The following is a 21,280-nucleotide window of genomic DNA, read 5'->3' as shown; positions in this document are numbered from 1 at the left end:
ACAGAAACTTAATTATTTTATTTTTACTTTTTCGAGGGACTGGTTCTTTATTTCATAAAGACACTTGTCAATATTCAGTATCAAAACTGCTGCACTATCGATTTTTCTTTCTCCCAATGAGCCCCAAAGAGACCACATCAAAGGCTAGTACATTTTAAGCCAATAAGCTGCAGGATGTACACCTAACAGACCTCATAGAAACCTTGCCAGGGCAAGGAGCAGTGGCTCATGCCTATAATCCCAGCATGATTTGGGAGACCAAGGCGGGTGGATAACCTGAGGTCAGGAGTTTGAGACTAGCCTGGCCAAAATGGCGAAACCCCGTCTCTACTAAAAATACAAAAATTAGCCAGGCATAGTGAAAGGCGTCCGAAGTCCCAGCTACTTGGGAGACTGAGGCATGAGAATCGCTTGAACCCAGGAGACAGAGGTTGCAGTGAGCTGAGATCATGCCACTGCACTCCAGCCTGGGCGACAGAGCAAGACTCCGTCTCAAAAAAAAAAAAAAAAAAAAAAAAAAAAGAAGCCTTACCAGAAAGTGGGGATTGTGTAGGGAAAGAAACTTTAAAAGAAGAGCAAACTGCCAGCCCACAGACTACAGAGGCTATCACAGCCAGATGGGGGTGACCAGGGTGCCACAAACCCAAAGAAGTAAAGAGAAACTGAATAATTTTAAATATTAATGTGATGTTTGGATATTTTATCAGAATTAGTTATAGCAGGGCACAGTAGCTCACACCTGTAATGCCAACAATTTGGGAGGCCGAGGTGCAAGGATTTCCTGAGCCCAGGAGTTCGAGACCAGCCTGGATAACATGGCAAGATCCCATCTCCACAAAAAAAAAAAAAAAAAAACTGAAAAACTGGCTGGGCATGGTGGTATGCGCCTGTGGTTCTAGCTATTTAGGAGGTTGAGGCAGGAAGATGGCTTGAGCCCAGGAGGTCAAGGCTGCAGTGAGCTGTGATCATGCCACTGCACTCCAGCCTGGGTAACAGGGCAAGATCTTATCTCAAAATAAATAAATAAAAATCAGTTCTATCATTTCTTTACATGAACTATATTATATGGTTAATTGAGAATCTGGAATACAGAATAAGTGTGTTAATAAGAAAATTAAACAAAATGTGACACCAAGAATATGAAAGCTCAAAGGCTCTCACAGAAGAAAAGATACAGATGGAGTTAATTTCCATAATTAATAGATTATGGAAATCTATTTGAACTTTACAATCAAGAGTCCACACATTTGAAAAGTATCTAGGTAGATTACTTCTCTGGTTGCATTACATTTATATGATTTATTTGCCCTAACAAAATTTGTAAACCACTAAGGGCAGAAATAATATGGTATTGCTTAATTCTCCAATAGTTCCAAGTTTGAGATATGACTAAAAAGTAATACTTCAATTTTAATAAGCATTTAAAAACTTACATGGAGATTTTATGGTAGTTCAGAATGAGTTACCAACTTACCAAGTCCACTTAGTAGATAGGAACATTACACAAAAATTTCCAGCAAATCAAGTAAGACCTTAATGCTTTAACTATCACATTTAATACTAACACAGCATTAAGTAGTAGAAGGGATGCAAGAACTGAAGTTAAAAAAAGGGAAGAAACTGCACATATATAATGATGAAAAGCATTCCCATTATTGACAAGAACACAACAAATATAGGTCCCATCATTGTTACTATTCAACATTGTTCTAAAAGGATTAGCTAATCTAATAAGAAATGGAAAAATAATTTAACATATAACAAAAATGCAGAAACACAATTGTCACTTTTTGTGATAAGACTTTAAACCTAAAAAAATCTAGGAGTATCTGCAGAAAACTTTTTAGTATTAATAAGAGAGTTCAGTTTACTAGCATATTTGTAATAAAGATATATAGTTTTTATATTAATATATACTTTAACAAATTAGAAAATATATTGAAAATATATAAAAATATAAAATATCTAGTAATATATTTAATTAAAAATGGATAGGACTAGTCTTCTGCTTCTGGAAATATGTTTTCTTTTTTTCACTGCTAGGGGCCAGCATCCCTAACACCACGTTGTTCATGGATCAACTATATGATGACTTATATACTCTAAAGGGCTGTCTTATTACAATAAAACTATAAATAAGCAATAAACATTTTTTAAAAGCATTGCTGGGCTCTCAATAAGTCAAGAGAAAACTACTGGTGAAGACTAGAGAGGAGGAGAGGGAGAGTGCAGTAAAGCAAGAAAAAAAGAAACCAAGGATGTAAGAATTGGAATGTTATTATAGATTATATTATTACCTGCACAGAAAATCCAGCAGACTCTAGAAAAATTATTAGACTCAACAAGAAAGTTTAGAAAGATAGCTGCCTATAATGTTTAAATGCAAAAACATTTCTACACTCTAGCACCAAACAGAAAATATAATTTTTTTTTTTTTTTGAGATGGAGTCTCGCTCTGTCGCCCAGGCTGGACTGCAGTGGCGCGATCTCGGCTCACTGCAAGCTCTGCCTCCTGGGTTCATGCCGTTCTCCTGCCTCAGCCTCCCAAGTAGCTGGGACTACAGGCGCCTGCCACTATGCCTGGCTAATTATTTTGTATTTTTAGTAGAGATGGGGTTTCACCATGTTAGCCAGGATGGTCTTAATCTCCTGACCTCGTGATCCGTTCACCTCGGCCTCCTAAAGTGCTGGGATTATAGGCGTGAGCCACTGTGCCCAGCCTAATTTTTTTAAAAAATACCCTCTAGGCCGGGTGTGGTGGCTCACGCCTGTAATCCCAGCACTTTGGGAGGCCAAGGCAGGAGGATCATCTGAGGTCAGGAGTTCGAGACCAGCCTGGCCAACATGGTGAAACCCCGTCTCTACTAAAAATACAAAAATTAGCTGGGTGTGGTGGCAAGTGCCTGTAATCCCAGCCATTTGGGAGGCTGAGGCACAAGAATCGCTTGAGCCTCAGAGGCAGAGGTTGCAGTGAGCCGATTATGCCACTGCACTCCAGCCTGGGCAACAGAGTGAGACTCTGTCTCAAAAAACAAACAACAACAAAGATACCATCTAGAATTGTAGCTGCCTCAAAACGAGACGGTTAGAAAGCGTTCCCTTCCCTAATCTTCCCATGCTCATATGAGTCCTTTAGAATTCAGTGACTTCTGGCCTGGTGCAGTGGCTCACACCTGTAATCCCAGCACTTTGGGAGGCCGAAGCAGGTGGATCACCTGAGGTCAGGAGTTTGAGACCAGCCTGGCCAACATGGTGAAACCCCCTCTCTACTAAAAATACAAAAATTTGCTAGGCATGGTGGCACACGCCTGTAAACCCAGCTACTCAGGAGGCAGAGGTTGCAGTGAGCCGAGATTGCGCCACTGCTCTCCAGCCTGGGCAACAAGAATGAAACTCTGTCTCAAAAAAAAGAAGAAAAGAAAAGAATTCAATGACTCCCACATTTCCCTCTTCCCCAAATTCTAGGTTTTGAAGACAGTGTAGTGCTTTTGGCTAGAGACAATTATTAAACTTTTCTCTTATCCTATCTCTTCAATATAGAGAGTTGTTATTTGGTACCTGTATTTCATATTCCCAGTTATTCTATATAATCCATGTACATCTGACCATATATTAAATATACTACAGGTTTATTTGCTAGCCATTATTTTCTCTCTTCTTTTTTTCTGACTCCTATCTTGAAAACTCTGTTCTGACAGATTTGCTGCTTGGTTAACAGCCCTTTCTACAAGACTCTTCTCAAGTGTGGTAGCATATCCACATATCTTCCCTTCAATTTGTCAATAAATAACTATCTTGGCTGAGTCCCTTTGTATCAGCAACATACAGATGTTATTCCACTGCCTTCTAGTTTCTGGCATTGAAGATAAAAGAGTCTGCAATCATTTTTCTTTGTAAGTAACATATATTCTGCCTGAAGGCTTGGAAGATTTTTTTATCCTTGAAATTCTGAGGTTCTCCCAGATGTCTTTCTCCCCCTCATAAATTCAGCCTCAAATTTGGTAAACCATATCGGTCTTTCTTCAGCTCAAGGGAATTGTTTCCTATTATTCATTCAATTATTGTTTCTCCTCTATTTGTTCTCTTTCCACACCTCCTTCTGGGACTCCTGATATTTGCATGTGAAGTTCCCCAGATGTGTCCTCTAAGTCTCTCCATTTACTTCAGGGTGTTTTTGCTCTTCTGAGATATTTCTTGCACTAGAATATCCAAGCTGCTTACTCAGGTGTCACTCAACATCCAACCCTTCAACTATTATATACATATATATATTTTAAAAACACAATCTATTTTTAGTTCCAGACAGCATTTTTCGTATTATAATTCAATCTCTTATGTCAGGATTTTTGTTTTTAAATTGAGATATTTTCTGTTTCTTTAGCAGTTTTATTTCACTGAAAACTGCTATTCTGGGTGTTCTGTTTATTTTTCTATGTCTGGATATTGGGTCCTCTTAACTGTACTGCAATTTTTCTTTGTTTCCTCATAGCACTGTTCACCCTTATATAATTTGTTTGTTTGTTTGTTTTTTTGAAACAGTCTCACTCTGTCACTCGGGATAGTTTAAATGATGCCAGCCTTGCCAGCAGTAGTAAGTTATCATATCAGATATACCAGTCACTGAATCTATTTCGGGACTTGAAGAAGTCTCCGAGGTCTCCTCACTTCCACTCCTCAAGGATAGGAAATACTTATCTTGCCTGTTGAGCCACCCTGTTGAGTCCTCAGATCTCCATGGTCAAAGCCCTCTCCAGGAACGTCTGAGTATCTGTTCTTTCTCGAGTTCTCTCACCTTGCTCTATTCTGTCCTCTAGCTCAGAGAGAACAGTCTTTCACAAGCTTCTCAAGTTAATTCTCTTACAGAATCAAGTCTTACTCATTCCTTCTAGTCCTACCTGCCCACCACCCTAGCAGCTGCTCTAATCAGGGGAAAGGGAGGGACAGCAGGGACACGACTTCCAGTAGTCATCTTCCTAGAAACCCCCTCTGCCAGCAAATTCAGTGAAAAGGATTCCAATTTGCCATCAGTAGAAGTGTTCTCAAAAGTGTAATGAAGCTGGCACAGTGGCTTATGCCTGTAATCCCAGCACTCTGGGAGGCCGAGGAGGATATATCACTTGAGGCAAGAAGTTCAAGACCAGACTGGCCAACATGGTGAAACCCCTTTTCCACTAAAAAAAAAACTACAAAATTTTTTTTTTTTCTTGACTAAAGGAAATCATATTCATCTTATATGACTCCCCCTTTTAATTTACTTTTAATCTAATACTGTTATTGTTCTTATGTCAGTTTCCAGTTCTGATTTTCTTTTCTCCCATGATAATTATTTGGTTTTCTTTTTTTTTCTTGTAGTATTATTATTATTATTATTATTATTATACTTTAGGTTTTATAGTACATGTGCGCAATGTGCAGGTAAGTTACATATGTATACATGTGCCATGCTGGTGCGCTGCACCCACTAACTCATCATCTAGCATTAGGTATATCTCCCAATGCTATCCCTCCCCCCTCCCCCGACCCCACAACAGTCCCCGAAGTGTGATGTTCCCCTTCCTGTGTCCATGTGTTCTCATTGTTCAATTCCCACCTATGAGTGAGAATATGCGGTGTTTGGTTTTTTGTTCTTGCGATAGTTTACTGAGAATGATGATTTCCAATTTCATCCATGTCCCTACAAAGGACATGAACTCATCATTTTTTATGGCTGCATAGTATTCCATGGTGTATATGTGCCACATTTTCTTAATCCAGTCTATCATTGTTGGACATTTGGGTTGGTTCCAAGTCTTTGCTATTGTGAATAATGCTGCAATAAACATACGTGTGCATGTGTCTTTATAGCAGCATGATTTATAGTCCTTTGGGTATATACCCAGTAATGGGATGGCTGGGTGGAATGGAATTTCTAGTTCTAGATCCCTGAGGAATCACCACACTGACTTCCACAAGGGTTGAACTAGTTTACAGTCCCACCAACAGTGTAAAAGTGTTCCTATTTCTCCACATCCTCTCCAGCACCTGTTGTTTCCTGACGTTTTAATGATTGCCATTCTAACTGGTGTGAGATGGTATCTCATTGTGGTTTTGATTTGCATTTCTCTGATGGCCAGTGATGGTGAGCATTTTTTCATGTGTTTTTAGGCTGCATAAATGTCTTCTTTTGAGAAGTGTCTGTTCATGTCCTTCGCCCACTTTTTGATGGGGTTGTTTGTTTTTTTCTTGTAAATTTGTTGGAGTTCACTGTAGATTCTGGATATTAGCCCTTTGTCAGATGAGTAGGTTGTGAAAATTTTCTCCCATTTTGTAGGTTGCCTGTTCACTCTGATGGTAGTTTCCTTTGCTGTGCAGAAGCTCTTTAGTTTAATTAGATCCCATTTGTCAATTTTGGCTTCTGTTGCCATTGCTTTTGGTGTTTTAGACATGAAGTCCTTGCCCATGCCTATGTCCTGAATGGTAATGCCTAGGTTTTCTTCTAGGGTTTTTATGGTTTTAGGTCTAACATTTAAGTCTTTAATCCATCTTGAATTGATTTTTGTATAACGTATAAGGAAGGGATCCAGTTTCAGCTTTCTACATATGGCTAGCCAGTTTTCCCAGCACCATTTATTAAATAGGGAATCCTTTCCCCATTTCTTGTTTTTCTCAGGTTTGTCAAAGATCAGATAGTTGTAGATATGTGGCATTATTTCTGACGGCTCTGTTCTGTTCCATTGATCTATATCTCTGTTTTGGTAACAGTACCATGCTGTTTTGGTTACTGTAGCCTTGTAGTATAGTTTGAAGTCAGGTAGTGTGATGCCTCCAGCTTTGTTCTTTTGGCTTAGGATTGACTTGGCGATGTGGGCTCTTTTTTGGTTCCATATGAACTTTAAAGTAGTTTTTTCCAATTCTGTGAAGAAAGTCATTGGTAGCTTGATGGGGATGGCATTGAATCTGTAAATTACCTTGGGAAGGATGGCCATTTTCATGATATTGATTTTTCCTACCCATGAGCATGGAATGTTCTTCCATTTGTTTGTATCCTCTTTTATTTCCTTGAGCAGTGGTTTGTAGTTCTCCTTGAAGAGGTCCTTCACATCCCTTGTAAGTTGGATTCCTAGGTATTTTATTCTCTTTGAAGCAATTGTGAATGGGAGTTCACTCATGATTTGGCTCTCTGTTTGTCTGTTATTGATGTATAAGAATGTTTGTGATTTTTGTACATTGATTTTGTATCCTGAGACTTTGCTGAAGTTGCTTATCAGCTTAAGGAGATTTTGGGCTGAGACAATGGGGTTTTCTAGATATACTATCATGTCATCTGCAAACAGGGACAATTTGACTTCCTCTTTTCCTAATTGAATACCCTTGATTTCCTTCTCCTGCCTAATTGCCCTGGCCAGAACTTCCAACACTATGTTGAATAGAAGTGGTGAGAGAGGGCATCCCTGTCTTGTGCCAGTTTTCAAAGGGAATGCTTCCAGTTTTTGCCCATTCAGTATGATATTGGCTGTGGGTTTGTCATAAATAGCTCTTATTATTTTGAGATATGTCCCATCAATACCTAATTTATTGAGAGTTTTTAGCATGAAGGGTTGTTGAATTTTGTCAAAGGCCTTTTCTGCATCTATTGAGATAATCATGTGGTTTTTGTCTTTGGTTCTGTTTATATGCTGGATTACATTTATTGATTTGCGTATATTGAACCAGCCTTGCATCCCCGGGATGAAGCCCACTTGTTCATGGTGGATAAGCTTTTTGATGTGCTGCCGGATTCTGTTTGCCAGTATTTTATTGAGGATTTTTGCATCAATGTTCATCAAGGATATTGGTCTAAAATTCTCTTTTTTTGTTGTGTCTCTGCCAGGCTTTGGTATCAGGATGATGCTGGCCTCAAAAAATGAGTTAGGGAGGATTCCCTCTTTTTCTATTGATTAGAATAGTTTCAGAAAGAATGGTACCAGCTCCTCCTTGTACCTCTGGTAGAATTCGGCTGTGAACCCATCTGGTCCTGGACTTTTTTTGGTTGGTAAGCTATTGATTATTGCCACAATTTCAGCTCCTGTTATTGGTCTATTCAGAGATTCAACTTCTTCCTGGTTTAGTCTTGGGAGGGTGTATGTGTTGAGGAATTTATCCATTTCTTCTAGATTTTCTAGTTTATTTGCGTAGAGGTGTTTGTAATATTCTCTGATGGTAGTCTGTATTTCTGTGGGATCGGTGGTGATATCCCCTTTATCATTTTTTATTGCATCTATTTGATTCTTCTCTCTTTTTTTCTTTATTAATCTTGCTAGCAGTCTATCAATTTTGTTGATCCTTTCAAAAAACCAGCTCCTGGATTCATTTATTTTTTGAAGGGTTTTTTGTGTCTCTATTTCCTTCAGTTCTGCTCTGATTTTAGTTATTTCTTGCCTTCTGCTAGCTTTTGAATGTGTTTGCTCTTGCTTTTCTAGTTCTTTTAATTGTGATGTTAGGGTGTCAATTTTGGATCTTTCCTGCTTTCTCTTGTGGGCATTTAGTGCTATAAATTTCCCTCTACACACTGCTTTGAATGCATCCCAGAGATTCTGGTATGTTGTGTCTTGGTTTGCGTTGGTTTCAAAGAACATCTTTATTTCTGCCTTCATTTCGTTATGTACCCAGTAGTCATTCAGGAGCAGGTTGTTCAGTTTCCACGTAGTTGAGCAGTTTTGAGTGAGATTCTTAATCCTGAGTTCTAGCTTGATTGCACTGTGATCTGAGAGATAGTTTGTTATAATTTCTGTTCTTTTACATTTATTGAGGAGAGCTTTATTTCCAAGTATATGGTCAATTTTGGAATAGGTGTGGTGTGGTGCTGAAAAAAATGTATATTCTGTTGATTTGGGGTGGAGAGTTCTGTAGATGTTTATTAGGTCTGCTTGGTGCAGAGCTGAGTTCAATTCCTGGGTATCCTTGTTGACTTTCTGTCTCGTTGATCTGTCTAATGTTGACAGTGGGGTGTTAAAGTCTCCCATTATTAATGTGTGGGAGTCTAAGTCTCTTTGTAGGTCACTCAGGACTTGCTTTATGAATCTGGGTGCTCCTGTATTGGGTGCATATATATTTAGGATAGTTAGCTCTTCTTGTTGAATTAATCCCTTTACCATTATGTAATGGCCTTCTTTGTCTCTTTTGATCTTTGTTGGTTTAAAGTCTGTTTTATTAGAGACTAGGATTGCAACCCCTGCCTTTTTTTGTTTTCCATTTGCTTGGTAGATCTTCCTCCATCCTTTTATTTTGAGCCTATGTGTGTCTCTGCACGTGAGATGGGTTTCCTGAATACAGCACACTGATGGGTCTTGAGTCTTTATCCAATTTGCCAGTCTGTGTCTTTTAATTGGAGCATTTAGTCCATTTACATTTAAAGTTAATATTGTTATGTGTGAATTTGATCCTGTCATTATGATGTTAGCTGGTTATTTTGCTCGTTAGTTGATGCAGTCTCTTCCTAGTCTCGATGGTCTTTACATTTCGGTATGATTTTGCAGTGGCTGGTACCGGTTGTGCCTTTCCATGTTTAGCGCTTCCTTCAGGAGCTCTTTTAGGGCAGGCCTGGTGGTGACAAAATCTCTCAGCATTTGCTTGTCTGTAAAGTATTTTATTTCTCCTTCACTTATGAAGCTTAGTTTGGCTGCATATGAAATTCTGGGTTGAAAATTCTTTTCTTTAAGAATGTTGAATATTGGCCCCCACTCTCTTCTGGCTTGTAGGGTTTCTGCCGAGAGATCCGCTGTTAGTCTGATGGGCTTCCCTTTGATGGTAACCCGACCTTTCTCTCTGGCTGCCCTTAACATTTTTTCCTTCATTTCAACTTTGGTGAATCTGACAATTATGTGTCTTGGAGTTGCTCTTCTCGAGGAGTATCTTTGTAGTGTTCTCTGTATTTCCTGAATCTGAATGTTGGCCTGCCTTGCTAGATTGGGGAAGTTCTCCTGGATAATATCCTGCAGAGTGTTTTCCAACTTGTTTCCATTCTCCCCGTCACTTTCAGGTACACCAATCAGACGTAGATTTGGTCTTTTCACATAGTCCCACATTTCTTGGAGGCTTTGCTCGTTTCTTTTTATTCTTTTTTCTCTAAACTTCCCTTCTCGCTTCATTTCATTCATTTCATCTTCCAGGGCTGATACCCTTTCTTCCATTTGATCGCATCAGCTTCTGAGGCTTCTGCATTCTTCACGTAGTTCTCGAGCCTTGGTTTTCAGCTCCATCAGCTCCTTTAAGCACTTCTCTGTATTGGTTATTCTAGTTATACATTCTTCTAAATTTTTTTCAAAGTTTTCAGCTTCTTTGCCTTTGGTTTGAATATCCTCCCGTAGCTCGGAGTAATTTGATCGTCTGAAGCCTTCTTCTCTCAGCTCGTCAAAGTCATTCTCCGTCCAGCTTTGTTCCGTTGCTGGTGAGGAACTGCGTTCCTTTGGAGGAGGAGAGGTACTCTGCTTTTTAGAGTTTCCAGTTTTTCTGCTCTGTTTTTTCCCCATCTTTGTGGTTTTATCTACTTTTGGTCTTTGATGATGGTGATGTACAGATGGGTTTTTGGTGTGGATGTCCTGTTAGTTTTCCTTCTAACAGACAGGACCCTCAGCTGCAGGTCTGTTGGAGTACCTGGCCGGCCGTGTGAGGTGTCAGTCTGCCCCTGCTGCGGGGTGCCTCCCAGTTAGGCTGCTCGGGGGTCAGGAGTCAGGGACCCACTTGAGGAGGCAGTCAGCCCGTTCTCAGATCTCCAGCTGCGTGCTGGGAGAACCACTGCTCTCCTCAAAGCTGTCAGACAGGGACATTTAAGTCTGCAGAGGTTACTGCTGTCTTTCTGTTTGTCTGTGCCCTGCCCCCAGAGGTGGAGCCTACAGAGGCAGGCAGGCCTCCTTGAGCTGTGGTGGGCTCCACCCAGTTCAAGCTTCCAGGCTGCTTTGTTTACCTAAGCGAGCCTGGGCAATGGCGGGCGCCCCTCCCCCAGCCTCGCTGCCGACTTGCTGTTTGATCTCAGACTGCTGTGCTAGCAATCAGCGAGACTCCGTGGGCGTAGGACCCTCTGAGCCAGGTGCGGGCTATACTCTCCTGGGGCACGGTTTCCTAAGCCCGTCGGAAAAGCACAATATTCGGGTGGGAGTGGCCCGATTTTCCAGGTGCCGTCTGTCACCCCTGGAAAGGGAACTCCCTGACCCCTTGCGCTTCCCGAGTGAGGCAATGCCTCGCCCCTGCTTCGGCTGGCGCACGGTGCGCTCACCCACTGACCTGCGCCCACTGTCTGGCACTCCCTAGTGAGATGAACACGGTACCTCAGATGGAAATGCAGAAATCACTCGTCTTCTGCGTCGCTCACGCTGGGAGCTGTAGACCGGAGCTGTTCCTATTCGGCCATCTTGGCTCCTCCCCCCAAAATTTTTTTTTTAATGTAATGAAGAATATGAAGACTTTCCAAAGGAATCCAAAAATATCATGCATTTCCAAATATCTGAGTGACTATTATGGGCAGAGCACTACCCTAGGAGCAGAAAACACCAGCATTGATTCCTAAGATGATTCCTTGTAGAGGGGCCATGTTGATTTTCTGTTTAAATTCCAATGTGAGTGTAATCAAGGTTCTGTTGAATTTTTGTGTGTTCGTTTTTGTGAGACAGGATCTCACTCTGTCCTGTCTCAAAACGCTGGAGTACAGTGGCATGATCATGGCTCACTACAGCCTTGATCTCCAGGGCTCAAGCAATCCTACAATCTTAGCCTCACGAGAAGCTGGGACCACAGGCATGCTCCACTGTGCCCAGCTAACTTAACTTTTTGTAGAGATGGGGTCTCACTATGTTGCCTATGCTGGTCTTGAACTCCTGGGCTCAAGAGATCCTCCTGCCTCTGGTTCTCAAAGTGTTGGGATTACAGGCACCAGCCACTGCAACTGGCCTGTTACATTTTTAAAGAGTGAAATGAAAAAGTGGTTCCCACTATGCATTCTCTTTTTGTTTGTTTGTTTTTTAACCCACTTCCTGTTTAGGAAAAAAAAAAGTACAGCGCTCATTTAATTTTACATAAACACACACGTTGAGGCTAAAGCAAATCTGACTGATTTTCAATGTGAAAACTAAAACATAAAAGCTATTGAGTTATTTCTAAACAGAACTTGTCTCTAACCCTAATGTAACAGAAATATATATGATGTTACATTAGAGTTAGAGACAAGAGTATTCTCGGGACAAATGGGAAGTGGGTTAATTGACACAGGGTCTCACTCTGCCGCTGAGGCAGACCATGAGGCATGACCATGGCTCACTGTAGCCTTCAACCCCCGGGCTTAAGTGATCCTCCCATCTCAGCTGGGGCTATAGGTGTGTGCCACTACACCTAGCTACCTTTTTTTTAGAGGCCTCACTATGTTGCCCAGGCTGGTTTCAAACTCCTAGCCTCAAGTAATCCTCCCATCCAACCTCAGCCTCCCAAAGTGCTAGGATTACAGGAGTTAGGCACCACACCCAGTCCCTCTACGTACTCTTTATCATTAGACATACTTTTCTGGGATGTGATTGCCATTTACATATTTTGTTGTTGTTGTTGAGACAGGGTCTTGCTCTGTTGCCCAGGATGGAGTGCAGTGGCCCAATCTGGGCTCACTGCAACCTCTGCTTCCAAAGTTCAAGTGATTCTCATGCCTCAGCCTCCCAAGTAACTGGCTAATTTATCGTATTTTTAGTAGACACGGGGTTTTGCCATGCTGCCCAGGCTTGTCTCAAACTCCTGGCCTCAAGTGATCTGCCCACCCCGGCCTCCCAAAGTGCTGGGATGGCGTGAGCCATCTGTAACCACACCTGGCACCATTTACACTTAAGATGAAAAGAAGTTAAGGTTTTCATGGGCATTACCCACTAGTACATAGAAAAATGTATAGTGAAATGTTATCATCCCTTTTTCTTCTTTTAAGCTACTCTGATATAGAAGCAGAGGGTAAGAACCTATAAGAAAGACAGGCTTTCCTTTTTTCTCATTTTTGCTGGCTTTCCCTCATTTTTATATATCTTATTGCCCAGCAAGGAAGCCATCAACTTCTGTTGTATCATAACTGTAAATCTGCACACCAAGCCCAGGCATACACAGGTTCTTCTGTCATCTCACAGGGTTCCAGGTACTCTGTGAATTCAGAAGAATTCATGTGAAAGGAAAGATAATCCAGCTTTTTCTAAAGGAAAAGACAAGGCCAGTAAGAATACAAAAATGTTAAAAAGCATTTGTTAGAATGTGTGAGGAAAAAACAAAAGTAAGAGAATCTGCAAAATTTAGGAAGGTTCCAGAAACAAAGATGAAGAAAGAGTTGGCGAAGTGCAGCTTCTCCTGTTGGCCTTCAAAAGACTCTTAAAGTGCTCCAGTGGTCAATGTTCCTACAAAGGCTATTGGCTGAAGAGTCACTCATGTAGTCTAAGCCAAGGCAGGAAGATGATTGAAAAGGATCTTATGTTGTACAATAAAAAGTTGAACTTGTTTCCCAACAAACAGATTGAAGTTAGTGTTAACAGTCTACACACTCTCACCCTATCATACCCAAGATGCACCTCAAGAGTGTCAAGGACAGGCCGGGCGTGGGGGCTCATGCTTGTAATCCCAGCACTTTGGGAGGCCGAGGTGGGTGGATCACTTGAGGTCGGGAGTTCGAGACCAGCCTGGCTAACATGGTGAAACCCTGTCTCTACTAAAAATACAAAAAATTAGCCAGGCATGGTGGTGTGCACCTGTAGTCCCAGCTGCTTGGGAGGCTGAGGCACAAGAACTGCTTGAACCTGGGAGGCAGAGGTTGCAGTGAGCTGAGATCATACCACTGCACTCCAGCCTGGGTGACAGAGCAAGATTCTGTCAAAAAAATAATAATAATAAGTGTCAAGGACAATACGTGAAAATCTAACAAATGAAGTTTTTAAAAATACATACCTGTTTTAGGCCATAATGCATTGACTGCAATTTCACCTTTAAATTCTTCTGCCATTCCAAGTACATACATAGACATACCATACTTAGCAATGGTATAAGCTGAAAGAACCACAAAAAATAATAATTTGATTATAAAAGAAATTAATTTGATTAACTTGTGAGTAGAAATAACCAATTTTCTATTACTATTTTCTTCCTGATATATGTGCGCATGTATGTATATACATATATATGCATATATATCTATGTGTGTATATACATATACATGTGTATATATATGTATATACATACAACACACCCACACACACATATATATCAGGAAGAAAATAGTAATACACACATGTATATACACACTCATACATATATATACACATACTGTTTTTTTTTTTGAGACAGGATCTCACTCTATCACTTGGGCTGGAGTGCAGTGGTGTGATCACGACTCACTGCAGCCTCTACCTCCTGAGCTCAAGCAACCCTCCCACCTCAGTCTCACGAGTAGCTGGGACTATGGGCGCGTGCCACCAAGCTTGGCTAATTTTTCAATTTTTTGTAGAGACAGGGTTTTGCCATGTTGCCCAGCCTGGTCTTGAACTCCTGGGCTCAAGCAATCCACCTGCCTTGGCCTCCCAAAGTGCTGGCATTACAGGTATGAGCCACTGTACCCAGCCTCCCTGATATGTTTTTGAGAATTCTTTTCAATAATATAAAATATAACTTTTAACTGTACTATTTTCTAAAGAACAGGTTTTATAGAAGTGAACAGAGATGAAATTGTTTTATATATTTCCCTCCTAATATTTGATTAAAATAAAAATGACAGTAATAAACTTTCATTTTTCTTAATACTATGAGGGTAAATTACATTATTATCTCTTAATATGTTTTTTTTTTTTGAGACACAGTTTCACTCTGTTGCCCAGGCTGGGGCACAGTGGTGCAATCTTGGCTCACTGCAAACTCCACCTCCCAGGTTCAAGTGATTCCTGTGCCTCAGCCTCTGAGTAGCTGGGATTACAGGTGTGCGCCACCATGCCCAGCTAATTTTTGTATTTTTAGTAAAGATGGAGTTTCACTATGTTGGCCACGCTGGTCTCAAACTCCTGACCTCAATTGATCTGCCTGTCTCAGCTTCCCAAAGTGCTGGGATTACAGATGTGAGCCACCATGCCTGGCTTTTTTTGTTTGTTTGTTTTGTTTTTTAAGAATGAAAATGTTTATTTAAAGGGAAACTACTGCTAGTAAAACAATAATAAAAAAAGGCTGCCAATGTATTTAACCTAGTCAATTAAAGTGGAACTTCTTTCAGTTTTGCTCTGTGGGTTCCCATTCCAAGCGCCTTTCCAAATGTTAGTGAATTGTGCTGAAATAAAAACTAAGTGTTTGATTCGACTATTTTAAAGGAGGCACCTATACGTAAATCTTGTTGCTTAGCATATTTACCTTAAACCATTAGTTTGCTATGAAAGGTAATAGGGTTTTTTTGTCGTGGTTTTTTTTTTTAGACTCAGGGTCTCGCTCTGTTACCCAGGCGGGAGTGCAGTGCCATGATCATAGCTCACTGCAGCCTCAAACTCCTGGGCTCAAGCGATCCTCCCACCTCAGCCTTTCAAGTAGCTAGGACTACAGGTGCATACCTGACTAAGAAAAATAAAGTATCTCATAGATAGTTTTTAACCAACTTTATAGATGAATAAATTACACACAGTAAAACACACTCATTGGGAAATGAAAGAGCTTTCTGAAATGGTAAAAATCTGTATCTTGATTTGGGTGTTGGTTATATACATTTCTCAAAACTCATCAAACTGAACCATTAAGAGCTGTGCATTTTATTGAATGTAAATTATGCCTCAATTTTTTAAATTACAGATAAAAGATTAAGAATCTACTTTCCAAATGCCACTTAATGATTTGGCATAGAAAATTCAATGCTGAATGTTATGTGCAGATTGTGATTACATCAGACATACACAGATTTAATTCAAAACAAATTAAGCACAAACCATCCCCTCACCATACCACCTACCACAGTGCTGTTTGAACCAAATTGGATTTAGGTTCAGCGGTGGACTGATATTGAGGATATGAGCAACTTTACTCTTTTTCAAATAAGGAATACATGCTTTAGATCTGAAAGCAAAAGAAAATACAAGCCAAATTTAATAGCTTTCTAACAATTTCTCCACTTTTTTTTTTTAAGAGAGGGGGTCTTGCTCTGTTGCCCAGGCTGGAGTGCATGACTCGATCACAGTTCACTAAAGCCTTGAGCTCCTGGGCTCCTGGGCTCAAGCAATCCTCCCACCTCAGCTTTCCGAGTAGCTGGAACTACAGGTGTGCACCACCATGCCCAGCTAATTTTTGTACTTTTTTTTTTTTAGAGACAGGGTCTAGCTTTGTTGCCCAGGCTGGTCTTGAACCCCTTGGACTCAAGCACTCCTCCTATCTCAGCCTCCCAAAGTGCCAGGATTACAGGTTTACAGGTGTGAACCACTGCAACCAGCCAACTTCTTTTTTTTTTTTTCTTTTTTTTTTAATTTTAAGACAGGGTCTCTCTGTTGCCAGGCTGGAGTGCAGTGGCATGATCACATCCCATTGTAGCCTCTGCCTCCCCAGCTCAAGTGGTCCTCTCACCTCAGCCTCCTGAGTAGCTGGGACTACAGGCATGTGCCAGCACACCCAGCTACCTGGATAGTTTTTGTAATTTTTTTTTTTTTTTTTTTTAGAAACAGGGTCTTGCTATGTGGCACAGGCTTGTCTCAAACTCCTGGACTCAAGCAATCTACCCGCCTCAGCCTCCCAAAGTACTAGGATTACAAGTGTGAGCCATCATGCCGGGCCAATCCACCTTTTTTTTTTTTTTTTTTTGAGACGGAGTCTCGCTCTGTTGCCCAGGCTGGAGTGAAGTGGCACAATCTCTCACTGCAAGCTCCGCCTCCCGGGTTCATGCCATTCTCCTGCCTCAGTCTCCTGAGTAGCTGGGACTACAAGGCGCCCGCCACCACGCCCGGCTAATTTTTTGTATTTTTAGTAGAGATGGGGTTTCACCGTGTTAGCCAGGATGGTCTCGATCTCCTGACCTCGTGATCCACTCGCGCTCAGCCAAGATACATTTTAAACTACTCCTACAGAGTAACTGAACTTGCTCAGAAATCTGTAGCGAACTGTTTGTTTTTGTTTGTTTTGTTCATAGGGTACTTTTGTTTGCTTTCTAGAATTAAGACAGAAAAAGCAACTAATTTTCATCCTTTGAAATTCTGCTTAATGGCCTGACAACATGATCTGCTTGATGGAAAAAAACAAATCCTTGACATTCTAGCCTTAAGCCCAACTGAGGTTATCTGCAACCACAATCATCCCAAATTCTGCTTCCCTAACACACATATGTAATTTTCAGACATAGTTAATGTACTTGTCAGTCAGCACAGTGGTAAATAACATGAGTGTTGAAGTCAGACAGACCAAGGTTCAAATTCTGCTCCTGCCCCTTCATTGTGTGACCTTGGAAAAATTGTATAGCATTCTAATGCTCAGTTCTCTCCTCTGCAAATGTTGGTAATACTCGCTACCTTCTATGATTGACCAAGCGATTAAAATTAGATGATATATATGAGATACTTAGGACAATGTATATACTAAACATGAAATAAACAATCGCTGTTGTTAGTATTATGTATGCTGATTTATTTCATCTTACTAGGCATAGTACTTCCACTACATTGGAACTGTAATTTAGTAATATAACTCACATTACATTCCCAAATTTAATTTTCACCAATATAAAATATGCCTTTGGGTGCAATACATAGCTTTATTTTTAAAAAGTCACTCATTAAGGTAGGTAATTTATTTAAGATTCAGATCCAGTATTTCTAAAATGTTAATTTTTATATAATGTCAGCAGCTAAATAATATAGTATAGCTTAATTTATAGCTTTATTTTAGCTACAAATTTAGCTTTCATTTACATTCAATGACGTCTAGGATTTCTTTTGGACTCTGAACTTGTCCACTCTTTTTTTTTTCTTTACCCTGAGCCAGGAGCTGTGAATGAACTAGTTCATTCTTCTTTCAAGCCAGTTTTTTAATTACCAAATGTACAATACTGGTGTTAAAAACGGCAACATCTTACCAAGCTTACCAAATATAATCAATACCACTAGAGGGGTTTTGGTAGATACTGTTTTCATTTCCAAAGGTGCTTCACTTTTATGGAGGTGAGGTGTGGTAGGGCAAACAATATTACAGCTGAGTTTCATTAAAACAGTGAAACTGCAACTCGAAGCATCAAGAAGAAACAAACTAAATCTACTCCAGTAAATAAGACCATATTTTACACTCAAAGGAAAGAGCTCATTTCATTTACATTCTAAACATGAGCTTTCCTTTGATCTATGGGACAAAACCTTTCCATCAGCACTTTGCTGGCCTGGACCTCAACATTGCTAATCCTACATCAGGTGCATCTGTCACAGTAGCATGCCCTCTTATATATTATATTGAAAACACTTAGCACCACACTTAGATACTGATACCTTCAGCCTAATAAAATAGTTATGTTTATTGAAAACTTAACTATGTGCCAGACTCTGTTTTTATTACCTTTCATGAATTATTTTACTTACTTGGGGTTGCAAACTCAAAGACCTGTAAGGCATTTGAGTAAATGAATAAAGTGAGCTGGTGTAAAAACTAGAGGTTCCTCTTCAAAGACTTTCCTCCCTGTCTAATTAGGAATAAATAGTAACTTCTCTTAGAAGCAAAATTTATTCAAAGACCTGTACTAACATTCTTAAATATCTGCTAGCCGTGATAAAGAAGTCAATGTACTTTAAGTTCTCAGCTCCCACAATTTAGCCTAAATATTTGCCCTGGCATGCATATACTGGTCCAAGCAAGCATTAGGTCATAGCCTGTTCCTCTTCCTTATTTGAAGGTGTTTTTACCTTTCTCAGCATTCCACAAGTTACCTCCTCCTTCCTTTGTTCTCCTCTGCCTTTGCCTCTTTTTAAAAAAAGTTCTAAGTTGCTAGCCAACTGGGACAAATACAGAACGTGAGGTCCCGTTCCAGTCAATGGAAACCGGACACAGCAGTAGGGTGGACGCGTCAGGTTATAAATGACCCTGTCTCCTTTGATCAGTGTACTCTTGTGGCAAAACTGCTGGCAAGTATACCCTTTCTGCAGAAAGTATAAAAACGGCCTTGCTGAGTAAATTAAATTTATGTTCAAGTGCTATTTCTTTACGGCACCAGGGAACAAGCATTTCAAACAGCTGGGAATAAGAAAAATCAACTGTTCAGAGATACAACTGAACCTTACTACTAAGCTTCTAAAAGCATTTAACATGATACAAACAATACTGGAGAGTATATAATAAATTAAATTGAAAAATACAAATTAAAAAAGAAATATGTTCTGTGAATTACCAGGGAAATAAAAATAAAATAAAATAGAAATATTTCTTTTCTTTTTTTCTTTTTTTTGAGACGGAATTTCGCTCTTATTGCTCTTGTTGCACTCTTGGAGTGCAATGGCGTGATCTTGGCTCACTGCAACCTCTGCCTTTTGGGTTCAAGTGACTCTCCTGCCTCAGCCTCCCGAGTAGCTGGATTACAGGCGTGTGCCACCATGCCCAGCTAATGTAGTATTTTTAGTAGAGACGGGGTTTCTCCATGTTCGTCAGGCTAGTCTCGAACTTCCGACCTCAGGTGATCCGCCCGCCTCGGCCTCCCAAAGTGCTGGGATTACAGGCGTGAGCCACCGCTCCCGGCCAAAATACAAATATTTCATTATGAATTTTCATTTTATAACATACCTTTCATAGAAGGCCAAAAATCTGACACTTTTTTTTGACCCAAAGGTCAGTTGAGGTATTTCATTTGGCACTGCAATCTGCTTTTAACTAGGAGCAATATTTAATTTTATTTAGTGTTTTTTTTTTTAAGTAGCTGTTTATAAAGGTAGGAACTTTCAATAGTGAATAGAATCTTTGTGCAAGAGTTTTAATTTTAACTTTAATTTTTTTTAAAACAGACAGCATTCACTATGTTGCCCAGGTTGATCTCAAACTCCTGGGCTCAAGTAATCCGCCTGCCTCGGCCTCCCAAAGTGCTGAGATTACAAGCATGAGCTACCCCACCTGGTCTGCTTTGTTTTTAATTGAACCTTCACATCTAAAAATGTGGGTTAAGACATCACTTTCATTTTTGAAAAATGACCTCAATATAGGAAAGTAGACCAAATTATTTTTGCCAAATGGGCTTCCAAAGACATAATTTCACAAGGTAAAAACAAAGAAACTCATACATTTATGTACACATCAGTCATAATGTCAGTTTAAAAGGTCAAGTCTATAGTTATGATTACTAATTTTGACAAATCTACATAAAATTCAATGCTTTACTTGTATTGATCATCTCTTGGAAAGAAAACATGTATATTTTTAACTTTGTTAGTAGGGAGCAATTCCTAGTGAATGATACAATGAACAAACAATTTCTGCACCCCTGCAAAACATATACCTACATTTGTTTAAATTTTAATAAGTCTAAAGTTAACACTGACCACTGCTACAGCACTGTCTATAGTTATGATTACTAGTTTTGATAAATCTACCTTAAACTTGCCAAGATATTTGTCAATACCTTATAAGTCATTTCATGTCATGAAAACCCAGTCTAAAACCTTTTTAATCACGTCAAAATTCTCCTGACGCCATATACCTAGGTGTGTGGTACAAGTTTAGCTTGGGACCAGAATTGTTTCAGGTTTCATTCTGAAATATACTTAACAAGTTCAACATCACTACTCCAAAAATTTGAAATCCCAAGAGCATTTCTTTTGAGTGTCGAGTCAGCACTCAAAAAGTTTCAGATCTCAGAGCATTCTGGATTTGGGATTTTCAGACCAGGGATACTCAACCTGTACATGTATATCTGTGGCTTCATCATCTATAATAGAAATTGCCAGAAATCATTAAACTTATTCACACAACACGCCCTTAACTAAGCCTTAGTTCAACATGTTGAGCAATAGTATTCCTGGCTAGGTTTATATTTTTAAGCATTTGTTTAAACAAATACTTAACATTCAATTGAAATTCTTTCACAAAGTTGCCAGCTGTAAAATATTTTTATTCCCATATAATTTTTTCTAGTACCATGACAGTATCATACAGCAACATTGCCTATTTTATTTGAAAATAAACACAAACTCTTTCTAGTTCAAGTTTTTCATCACAATCTATATGCTTGCCATAATTCTTTTTTTCTTTTTGAGACAGAGTCTCACTCTGTCGCCCAAGCTGGAGTGCAGTGGTGCGATCTTGGCTCACTGCAGCCTCCGCCTCCTGGGTTCAAGCAATTCTC

At 39.9% G+C, this 21,280-nt stretch overlaps 1 protein-coding gene across 2 annotated transcripts in view; it reads right to left on the bottom strand.

Annotated features, from left to right (window-relative positions):
* The window catches only part of HSDL2 (hydroxysteroid dehydrogenase like 2), a 95,067-nt gene that overhangs the window by 45,503 nt on the left and 28,284 nt on the right, over window positions 1-21,280 (bottom strand). For both annotated transcript variants that reach the window (XM_024251739.3, NM_001132322.1), the window contains 2 exon segments: window positions 15,941-16,044; window positions 13,912-14,010 (listed from right to left, as the gene is read on the bottom strand). In XM_024251739.3, the coding sequence (XP_024107507.1) occupies window positions 13,912-14,010; window positions 15,941-16,044 (203 nt within the window).

Source organism: Pongo abelii, chromosome 13 (genome assembly GCF_028885655.2).
Source record: "Pongo abelii isolate AG06213 chromosome 13, NHGRI_mPonAbe1-v2.0_pri, whole genome shotgun sequence".
NCBI lineage: Eukaryota > Metazoa > Chordata > Mammalia > Primates > Hominidae > Pongo > Pongo abelii.
The sequence above is the reverse complement of the archived record's forward strand: the minus strand, read 5'-3'. Positions and strand labels throughout refer to the sequence as shown.